The sequence below is a fragment of the Ichthyophthirius multifiliis genome, assembly GCF_000220395.1.
Source record: "Ichthyophthirius multifiliis unplaced genomic scaffold scaff_1120509251330, whole genome shotgun sequence".
Taxonomy (NCBI): Eukaryota; Ciliophora; class Oligohymenophorea; order Hymenostomatida; genus Ichthyophthirius; species Ichthyophthirius multifiliis.
The window spans coordinates 61,653-73,391 of record NW_004085979.1 but is presented as its reverse complement, the minus strand read 5'-3'; the positions used below and the strand labels follow the sequence as shown (position 1 = coordinate 73,391).

General features: G+C 16.3%; 2 protein-coding genes across 2 annotated transcripts, besides 7 other annotated features; both read right to left on the bottom strand. All coding sequences in view use genetic code 6, as the record gives it.

Moving 5' to 3' along the window:
• Positions 1–851: 851 nt before the first annotated feature.
• Positions 852–911: a microsatellite.
• A 1,336-nt stretch (positions 912–2,247) lies between these two features.
• Positions 2,248–2,305: a microsatellite.
• Positions 2,249–2,295: a microsatellite.
• Positions 2,306–3,453: 1,148 nt separating the features above from the next.
• Positions 3,454–3,494: a microsatellite.
• A 39-nt stretch (positions 3,495–3,533) lies between these two features.
• On the bottom strand, positions 3,534–4,812 carry IMG5_183060 (hypothetical protein; the record flags this gene model as incomplete). The annotated part of the gene is made up of 4 exons (XM_004027416.1): positions 3,534–3,929; positions 3,973–4,145; positions 4,273–4,413; positions 4,503–4,812. 4 exons carry the CDS (start codon positions 4,810–4,812, stop codon positions 3,534–3,536), a joined length of 1,020 nt encoding a protein of 339 aa, XP_004027465.1.
• Positions 4,813–4,993: 181 nt separating this feature from the next.
• Positions 4,994–5,146: a microsatellite.
• Positions 5,147–5,704: 558 nt separating this feature from the next.
• Positions 5,705–5,745: a microsatellite.
• A 263-nt stretch (positions 5,746–6,008) lies between these two features.
• Positions 6,009–6,057: a microsatellite.
• Positions 6,058–6,887: 830 nt separating this feature from the next.
• IMG5_183050 (ubiquitin carboxyl-terminal hydrolase family protein, putative) lies at positions 6,888–9,244 on the bottom strand (the record flags this gene model as incomplete). The annotated part of the gene is made up of 2 exons (XM_004027415.1): positions 6,888–8,687; positions 8,741–9,244. The coding sequence occupies 2 exons, from the start codon at positions 9,242–9,244 to the stop codon at positions 6,888–6,890; spliced, it is 2,304 nt and encodes a 767-aa protein (XP_004027464.1).
• Positions 9,245–11,739: the final 2,495 nt, after the last annotated feature.

Below are 11,739 nucleotides of genomic sequence, written 5' to 3'. Positions count from 1 at the left end.
TTACAATAAGAAATTAACAAATAAAAATTAATAATTAGCCAATAATAGTAAGAAAAAGTACTATTTTAAAATCAATATAGATCCTTATAGGAAAATGATAAAGAAGAATAAATAAAAAAAGATTTCAAAATAAAAATGGAATCCGTTTTGAATGAAAATAATAGACTTAATTAAGCTATTGAATAGATTTTGTAAGAAAATTAAGTTTTAAAGTTTTAATAAGGAGAATTGGAAAATAAAATTAGAAAAGAATTTTCAAGCTAGATAGAAGCTTCCAATTCTGAAAAAAATAATCTTTTAGTTGAATTGTAAAGAAAAAAAGATTACTCGAAATAAATATAAGAAATACTTTTTGAAAATGAAAAATTAAATACACTGTTGGTTTAAATTGGTTAGGAAAATTAAATTTTATAGTAATAATTATTATATAAGGAAAATAATAATAATGATTCGAAATTTATTTAGGAGTATTAAAGTTAAATAGATATTCTTTTATAAGATAAAAATAGATAAAGTACTACGGTTTAATAAAATACAAAAGAAATTAATAATTCGAAAAGACTTTCATAAAATAAAGATTGTTCTTCATAATATTAAATAACAATTAATTCATTTGAAAGTTAAGTTTAATAATTAAATATCTAAATATAAAATCTTAATAATGTTATATAGTAACTTTAAAATGAAAATTAATAACTTAAATATAAAAATAATCAATATTATTCAATGGAATCTAAATTAAAAGAACTTTTAGATTAAAATTAAAATATTAATTAAATAATAATATAATAAAAAGAAGAAAATAATATGCTAAAAAAAACATTAAGTGAAAACTAAAACTAAGAATAAATATATGAATAATTTAATTAAAAAATATAAATTCTTAATTAAGAAAATATAAAAATTAATTATATAATGAATGATTAATAAAAGATTATTGAAGAATTAAAATAAGAAAATTTAAATTTAAAAAATTAAATAACGGAAATCACAATAACAAATAAGAGTTATTCAAATAATGAACATTTATAATAAGAAATAGAAAAGAAAGGTTTAATAATAATAAACTTAAATAAAGAATGTGAAATGCATTTGGTAAAGTTAAGATAATATGAAAATGAAAATAAGGAATATTTATAAAAAATGGAAATTATTGTTAAATAATTAGAATCAAATTAATAAACGAATAATTATTTAAGTTATGAAAATTAACAATTAATATAAAAATTAAACGAATTCATGAACGTAGAATTAAAAGTTAAATAATATGAGTAAAATATATAATAATTAATGTAAGAAAATCAATCTATGAATTAAATCTTAATGAAATTAAAGACTGAAAATGAAGAATTAGTTAGGTCGAAAAATATTGAAATATAAAATTTAAATGCAAGAGTAGGACATTTATAAAATGATATATAAAACAATGAGATTTAATATTAAAATAAATAATAAATAGAAAAGCTTACTTAAGAAATATTAAATTTAAATGAATTACTTGTTGTGTCTAATATGGAAAAGGAACATCTTTTAGAAAAGTTAACATTTATTTAAATAGAAAATTAAGAGATTTTATAAAATTACCAATTTAATTCTATATAAATAGAGAAAAAATAGAAAGAATTAGACTAAGAATATTAACAAAAGAAATAAAATTTATATTATGAAAATAATAATTAGTAAGAAAAGTAATACTAAGATTTTTTAATTGAAAAGTAAAGTTATGAAAAAGAAATTTAAGAAAAAAATTTAATAATAAATTAATTAAAAATAAAAATTGAAAATTCTGGATAAGAATATATTAATATAAACTAAAATTTGAATGAAAAAATAAAAGTTTTGGAAAGTTAATTAATTATTTCTATAGCAGAAATTCAAAGATTAGCAAATATAGTTGAAGGTTTGTTAACAAATAAATTATAATTATAAAAATAAGTAGAAGCTCTTTAGTAAATATTAAAAGAAGCCTAAATAAGAATTAATTATTTAAGTTAAGAACTTAATTTTAGAATAGTTTAGGAATAATAAAGCTTAGATAATATGGAAAAAATTAAAAAGGCAGGAAATGACAATAAAAAATTATAAGATCAAAATGAAGATTTAGTTTAATAGTTAAACTAGAAAATATAAAAATTACAAAACCTTATTTAAATTAAAGATTAAAACCTATAAGATTTAGCATAAGCATATTAAGAACTAGATAAATAATTAAAAAACAACAAGATTTAAAATAACTAAGATTGTAAGTTATATATATATATATATATATATATATATATATATATATTTATATATTTTTATTATAAAAAAAGATATCTTAAGTAAAAATTAAGAAGAGAAAAGAATATTATAAATCGAAAATAATAATTTATTATAAAAGATTGCATTTTTAGAATAAAAGGATGACCTATAAAATAATGGTTATTCTGTTTGGAAAGAAAAATTTGAAAAATTTGAATAATAAAGATTATAGGAAATCGAAGATATGTAAAAAAGCATTGATGCTTTTAAAAATCTTAATTTCCAAAGAAATTTTTCTTTAGAAGAAGCTGAAAGAACTGCTTTTTGTACTCAAATTTAATAATTGTAAATAAAAGTGTTTGAATTAAATGAAAGTTTGTAAATTAAAAATAAAGAAATATAAAATGCTTAGATTATGAATATTTAATAAATGAAAGAAAATACAGAATTAAAAAACAAAAAAATGATTTTATTTAAGGAAATAATTCTTATGTTGAAATTACAAATTTAAGATAATAAAATATGGTTTAATATATATAAAAACATATAATTATATTAAATTATATTTTTTTTTTCTTTTTTGGTAAATAAAAATATAAAAAAATAGAAATTAAATGATGACTTATATTAGTAACAAAATTTAATTAGAAATATGGAAAATTAAAATAAATAACTTATTTTATAAATTGAAAATTTAGAAAATAAAAATCAATTACTTAGTAATTAAATAATGAGTTTAAAATAAGAAAATAATAGTATTTCTAATGAAGTAAATTTTTATAAATATATATTTGTTTTATGTATTAAAAATAAAAAGCTGCATTCAGTAAAATATTAAAGCTAAACTTAGGCTTCTAATTCTAATTACTAACATGACTATGAACTTTTGAAAAACAAATTAGAAATCTTAAGCAAAACAAATGAAGAAATGTAAATTATTTAATATTAATTATTTTTATTTATCTAAAAAAAGTATATAATCAAGAGATATGTATAAACTATAATCTGAGAGAAAATCTTACGAGATTAATTAAAAAAATAAAGAGTTAATTGATAAAATAGAATAATTAGATAAGACATAATTCGTTTATTAAGAAGCTTTGACTAATGTTCATAAATTGGAATAAAATGTAATTTGTTTTTTTTTAATATTTTAAATTTATTTGTTATTAAAAAAAAGCTTTTGGAAAAATTGAAAAATGAAGAAGTTATTATATAATGATTATAAATAATATATAAAAATTATAAATAATTGTTTTTGAAATATTTTGGTTTATTATAATTTGGAAAATTCAATAAACTTTTTTTTTTTTTTTTTTTTCACAAATAATATTTTTGACTTTTTTATAAAATATATAAAGGAAAGCCAAATTTATCATTAAATTTACTGCTTTCTTTTTTTTTTTTTTTTTTTAATTAAATAAATTAATTAATAAATAATATAAATATAAGTTATAAGAAAATAAAATAATATACTTTTCTAATCTAATAGTAATATTTTTAAAATCTTTATAAATCTAATCTAATTTATATTTAATTAAATCTAATTATTTTGCAAGCTCATCAATTTTTGGAGCTTCTTTGAATTTAATAGTTTTTAAAAAAACAATATCGAATTCTTTACTAAGAATATTAGCTGCATTGATTTCAATTAAAGAATCTCCCAAACAAATAAGATTAGTTATAATCTTTATAAAATTTAAACAAACACTAATAATAACAAAAAATTACTTATTTATCATAGTTTTTTCTCAAATCTTTAAAAGAAAATATTTTCCATAAATGAGATTAACTAGGAAATTAGCTTTCATATTTAGTCCTTGCTGAAATAATTTAAATTTTAGATTCAGTAATAAAATTAAAAACATTTGGCATGAAAATTTTACTACTATATTCAACCCAACCTTAAGCTGCATTAGTAATAATATACACATCTCCATAATCATAGGCTTATTTTAGTATATCACACTTTTATATTAATGCAAAAATATTTTTTTATTTAAAATAAATAAATTATTCGTTTTTATTTACATATTTTTAAAAGTAAATTTTTTACTGCTGATATATCTAAATTAAATATATTCTTTGATTATTATTATGATATATAATCAAACTTTTATGCTTGTAAGCTTGTTGTACAAAATAAAGTATCATCCCAATCAAATATAATTACTTTTTTTTTTTTTTTATAAATAAATAAATAATAATAAATTAAAAATTATATCATCTTTTTATATTTGTTTAAATAATATAATAAGTACTTGTCTAATGCTTTGATGTTTAGTTTTATTTTAAAATTTTATTATTTATTAGCTTATTTATATATTTGTTTCTTAATTAATCACATTTTGTATAAAAGTTCAATTATATTTCGCATTCAGTTTTTGTATAGCTCTTTTCTAATTCTAATTCTAAATCATTATCTTCTTTTGTTTCTTATTCTTGTTATTCAATAAAAGTATCGTTGTTTTGTTGTTCTGAAGGTATTAATACACTATCTAAATATTTGACATATACTTCTCCGCTTTTTTAATGCGTGTATTCGTTTGTATTTTCTTCAAATGAATCCATACTTTGTATTTAGACTGATAAAGTCAAATTTTTAGGGTCTATTTATTGATTAATAGAAATTTATTAATTCATTTCTTAGTTTTATTGGGTTATTTTTGGATGAAATAAATTTTATTATTCTATTCCTAATTTTTGTAAATATTTTAATCTTTGATTAAATTAATTCATTTTTTTTATTTATTTTTATATTTTATTTTTTTTAAATTATTTTATTCTAATTTATTACAGAATTTAAAAGATATTTATAAAGCTATTTTATATATTATTTTTTTTAGATTATTTTATTCTAGTTTATTATAGAATTCAAAAGATATTAATAAACATATTTTTTATAATAATAATTTTTGCTATTTTAACAATTTTTATAAAAGAAATATTTAAAACTAAAATTAATTATTTATTTATTTTTCGTAAAATGTAAAAATATTGTATTTAAATATATTGCTTTTTATAATTTCGAATAATCAAAATATAAATAATTCTTTTATAAGTAAGTAATTAAAAATAATAAATATAGATATTTTAAATGAAAAACTTAATATATTTATTTATTTTTAAATACTCTAAATCATTAATTATTATAAATATATAAATTTTTTGTATTAAATGGATTATTTTTTGAAGTTAAATAGGCTGGTCCTATTGTATCATCATCGAAATAAATCCATTTTTTTTAATTTTGATCTTATAATGATTGAACATATATCATGTCTCCCATTGTTTATATTATTTTACATGTTTGATATTCATTTATATATAAACTTAAAATTTTTATTTTTTTAAAATATACACATTAAAAAAAATTACACGTCTATCAAAGAATCTACTTATAATTAGTTTTAATTTATTTCCTCATCTGAATCATAATCTAAAATAATTTTTTATTTTTCGCATATTTTTATTAGGTTTTAATATCTTTATTATGATTTTAATTATATTTCTTAACTAAATTTTGTAAAATATTAATTGTTATATAAAAATTTTTATTCAACATTCCTAAATAAATAAACCTTTTTATTAATGTATATTTTAAATGTAATGAATTTTTTTTAATTTACATTTCCTTTTTATAAATTTTGATATAAATTTTAAGTATTTTTTATCCATTCTTATATATTATATAAAAACTAAGGGTACTATTAAAAAAAGCTTTATATATTCATAGCAAATTCATAATTTAAAGAACAAAACTAAAAATATTAATAATAAATATATCTTTATATAAATATAAATAAATACTTTATAAATTTAATCGAATGCTATAGAAGATGCAAAATAAAAATTATAATTATTATGTAAGAAATTTAAGGCATTTATTGTTATACTTTTAATCTTTTTTTTTTTTTTTAAAAAAAAAAAAAATATACGGGATTTTTATCTATATAATTAATAAAAGTTTACTTTGTCTTTAACAGAACTTTTATCTAAAATAAAAGCTTTAATTAAACAAAAATAAATCTTAATATTATTTTAATCAATGTTTTTATTTTCAAATATTGATTAGAAATATGAAATAATTCTATAAAATATTGAATTATTGTTAAAGCATATATGAGAATATATTAAGCTTAAATATTTTCTTTACAACTTCGTATTTGAACAAATCAAAACAAGATGTTAAATATAATTAAAATTTAGAATAAATTAAAGTTCATCATCATCTATAGCTTTTTACTTTCTAAAATTTAAAGAATCATCAAATTATACTTCTTTAATTAGCATATAAAAAAGCTTTATTTAATAATGACTTAGAAACTTAGTATATTACTTAATTATTTTATTATTTATATCTGCCTTATTAATAATATATTCAATTATCTATTAATCTTCATTTTTATTAATTTTACTTTGAATTTAATTATTCGTTTAATTTTTTTCAATTAAACAGTTCTTTAATTCACTTTCTGTATTATTACTTACATTTATAAAATTCTCGAAACTCAAATAACCTGGACCAGTAGGTTTTATTTCTAATATCAAAGACTATAGAGCGCCTATAATTTTTTATTTAAGAAGTTATTCTTTAACTTATTAATTATTTTCAGTTAAGAAAGCTAAAATTCTATATAATTAATTCAAATTTTGTGATTTTTCGGGAAGTTTTAAAAGAAATCCATAAATTAAATAGGTGAAATTTTTAATTTATTAAATGTTATTTTAAATATAATTTTAATCTTTTAAGAGTGTATTTAAGGCTTCTATTAATATACCCGCAATTAAATATTTAAAATCGTCAATATAACAATCTACAAATATTTCTTAAATAAAAGATTCATTTGTAGAGTTTATAATAAGCCAATTTGACAATTCTATATTATTTTTTAAAACTTATTTGATTTTGGTTTAAAATTAAGGAATTATTTATCTGTCTATTTGTCGTAAAATTATAAAGAAGAAATCCACTATTATAAGCTTAGAAAATTAATTTGCAACCTATTAAATATTTTGAATTTATTAAGGTATTATATTTATTAATTATATATTATAATCAATAAAATCTTAACTAAAAAAATATTTATTTAAGATTATTTCATTATTTTATGATAAAGTGTTCTTTTTTTTTTTACCAAAAAAATAATAATAATTATATATATATATATTATTTTTTATTACTTCTTAAAGAACATTTTATGCTTCATTATTTGAATTTTCATCTTCAGCCTTTTGTTCAACAGGGTATATATATTTTTCTCTTTCATAAAATAAAAGATATGCGTTTTTATTAGACCCTTCTTAAAATTATTTTTTATTTAAATACTTTTATTTCTATAATGTTTTTTTTTTTTTTTTTTACCAAAACCAATTTTATCTTAACTCTCGTCAGACCCAAATGCTTAAGTTTGGATTTCATTTTCATCAAACTAAACTACTTAAGTATCATTAAATTCATACCACTTTTAATTTTAATGTTTAATAAGACTATAGTAATGTCCAGCTTCAGTATTACCTTAATGAATAACAATACCTCTTAAATTATAATCATAATAATCATCATCATAGATAAAATAATCACTTTATATATTTGATTGTTATTCAATACTGTTTTTTTCTTCTTCAGGGTTTTTTTATTGTTCTTCTTGGTTATTTTCATTAATACTATTATTATTATTTTCTTTGTCTGTTTTATTGTCTTATTCTTAATCATCTTAGTCGATTATTATTTTGCTTTTTTCTTGTTCATTTATGTATTATTGAGTATATTATTTTAAGTTAAGCTTATCTGGAAATTTACAATAAGAATTTACTTTAGTTTTTTGCATTGTTTCAAGATCAAATTTAAATCTTTTAAGGGCAATAATAAGTACATTAGGAAGTTTTTTTATTGATTATCTTTTCAAAGTATTTACTTTTTTTTAACACTTATCACATTTATATTAATTATCACCAGAAAGCATTTCTCCCTAAACAAAGCTTTCTAAACATTCATTTAGAGTTCTTTTATTTTCTATAGGTAAACTCAAAACAAGAAAAGCTTCTTTTCTTTCAGATTTGTGTGAGCATCCTTATTCACTATTGTCTTTTGTATAAGTATTGTTTTCTAGTTAAGTTTTTATCTAAGGATTATCAGCCCCTATTAATTCATTTGAAAGTTAGCCTTCGAAAATGTTTTTAATTATGTTTTCTTGATTTTTTCTTTGTAGAATAGTTTCTAGTTTATCCATTAGAGTATTAAAAAATTCATCTACATCCATTTATTAAGTCACATTTATTGGATTTCCTTAATAATCTTTGAAGGCTTAACAAAATTCTTTTGCTTCTATGTATTATTTTTAAGAATAATTTAAGTTATTAAAAAGCTAGTTTAATTAAAATAATACATTTTCTTAAAGATTATCATCTTCTATTTTTACTTTCATAAGGTTTTATGAAAATTCCTATTTTTTTTTTTTTTTATTTTGTTAAAAAATAAAATAATGATAAGTATTACTTTAATCATATATAATTATTATATTAATGAGTTCATATAACATGTGCTTCCTAAATTTTTTAATCCAACAAATTAATTTGTATTTTACTCGTTTTATTATTCTTATTCTATTCTTATTTGCCAATTTATTTTCTATTTGATACGCCAAAATGATTATTAAATAAATTTTTTAATAAAATCATAAATATCATATGATTATATATTTTATTTAATTTAGTATTATTGGATTATTATTAAAAGATTATACATTAAATTTCTTATATCTTGATGTTTACATTTTGGTTGTAAAATACTATTTTCTATTTATATTACACTAAATAGATAATTTTCAATTATATTTTAGATTATTTAATTATTCGAAACCAACTTTTCAATAAATGAATTTTCAATTTCTATTATCTTTTTAAAGATAAGTAAAATTCCTTTGAAATACTAAGCTTCTATTTATTATTTTAAATAAAAAATTAAAAATATAAAACAAGTTAAAACATTTAATACAAACATCATTTTTTAACAGATTTTAATTAAATAAAAGCAAACTTTTATCAAATTTCATTTACATTTAAACATAGTTTATTTACAAATCTTACATTATTTTTGAATAAACATTGTAAAAAAAAAACAGACATCACAGTATTCAGATATAATCAGTTAATTGTTCTCAAATATTAATTAATTGAATTATAGTTCTATACAGTCTATTACATTCCTTTATTTTTTTAATTAATATACTAATTTTTCTATAAATACGCTTGATAATTATCTTAATGTTTCATCTTATTTATTTAATAACAATTTAATAATTATAGTCTATATAAAGCTTTATTATTAAAGTTCATAAAAAGTTTCAGAATTTTATTATAAACAAATATTAATTAAGTTATATCCATATTAAATGAATTTTCTTAAATAAAGTGCGTCTTATTCATATTATGTTTCCAAAACTACATTTATATATTTAAATGTATATATTGTTATTGCTTTTATAAAACTTTAAAAGCTTTAAAGTTATCCAAAATATTTACTAACTTCATTTAAATAAGTTTCTATAATAAATGACATTAATTAAGCAAGAAGTTAAAAAAATATTAAATTTTCATTTATTTTATCACCTTAGGTTGCATATATTTATACTAAATGTTAAAATCCACCTTTATTTATGAATTTTATACACCATTATTATTAATTCAAAAACGTTTTATTTATTATGTATAAATAATATTGTAACTTTTAAAGTTATTAATTTTAAAAAAAGTCTTCCCAATTTAACTTTCTATTATTCTTTAATTTATTTATTTATTTTTTAAAAAGAAAAAATATGTTTTATTTTATTTTTATTTCAAAAAAATTACTTATATATTTGATATCTTATTAACTATATCTTTGTTTTTTGGTAATATTTACAATATGTTCCATGAATATTCAAATATTTTGATATTTTTTACTGTTTATTGTTGAAGAGAATCAAATAAAATATCTAAAAATACTTAACTGTTTATTAATTAATTTTTAAATTCGTTTAAGTAATACTCTTTTAAATTCTTTATTTTAAATTATTTATATAGATATATTAATTTAATATATAATTAATAAATTTTTTATACTGTGTTTATTCCATTATCACTATTAACCACTTATATTTAAATTTCTTTTTTATCATATTAATATTAAAGAACTTCATATAAATTAGTATCTTCATATTAGTTTTTGTATATGTAATATCCCTAATCAGCTATAATTAAAGGCAATTTAATTTAAAAATCGTTTTTTGTAATTTAAAATGTATTAATAATTTATTTTTTAATAAATAAAAAAGTGGCATTAAGTGGGAAATTGAATTTCTTTTTAAACCTTTTTTTTTTTTTCATATAAAAATTATGTTTACCATTATATTCAATTACAACTATTACTTTCATATTTTATTATCCAATATAATATCTCCCTTCAATCTCTTATAGAAATAATTAAATTAAATATAAAAGCTTTTCTTTGAAACTTGAACTTTTTGTAGTTTGAAAATTTTCAATACATTTTTTCATAAACTTATTCCATAGTTTTTATAAATCTATTTATTATTGATTGTATTTTCTACAGCTTGTATATACTAATAACTTTGTTGTTTAATTTATTACATCTTAATTTTAAGAAAATTGTAATATATTCCAAAATAGTTCTTTTCCTATTTGATTTTGACTTTTGCAATAAATTATATTATTATCTTTCGAATTAATTTAAATATTATCTTCTTATTCGTTTATATTTATAAAATAATTTTTAATACAAGTAAAAATATCTTAATCTATTTCAGAAAAAATTGTTAACTATTAATTTTAGAATATTTCTTCAAAAATAAAATATGTTAATTGTTTTGAAAAAATCATTTTTTTGTTTTAATTGTTTCTTTTTTACTTTTTTGTTTGTTTAAATATTAATAAATATATTGTATAATATTTATTACACATATCCATTTTAAAAATATTCTTCTTATTTAAATATCATATTTATCTGTTATAATATTTTCCCATAATTTCCTTATATGGTTTATAGAAACAGTTTTTTTATTTTCTGAATAATTCAGAATAAAAGTTAAAAATTAAAATCTTATTTAAATATGTTATTTTAAATTATATTTTCCTATAATAATCTTATTTTATTTATTTGTATAAACAATAAAATATATATAAAAAAAATACTTATTCCAGTTTTTAATCATTAATTAGAACTTAATCTTTTGTATTTTGTAATAAAGTGCATAAGTTTTGAGCAACTATTTCAAAGTAATTTATATTTTTATCATTTTTTATTAGAAAGTTAAATTAATTTTACGAACCAAAATTATTTGTATAATAATAATATGATTATGATTATTTACCTTAAGCTTTAAAAATTTCAATTAGAATTTTTATACTTTAACAAACTTGTACATTTTATTGAATATTTTTAATACATTATTACTAACAACTATCCCTAAAATAAGCAAAATTTGAAGAAGAAATAAT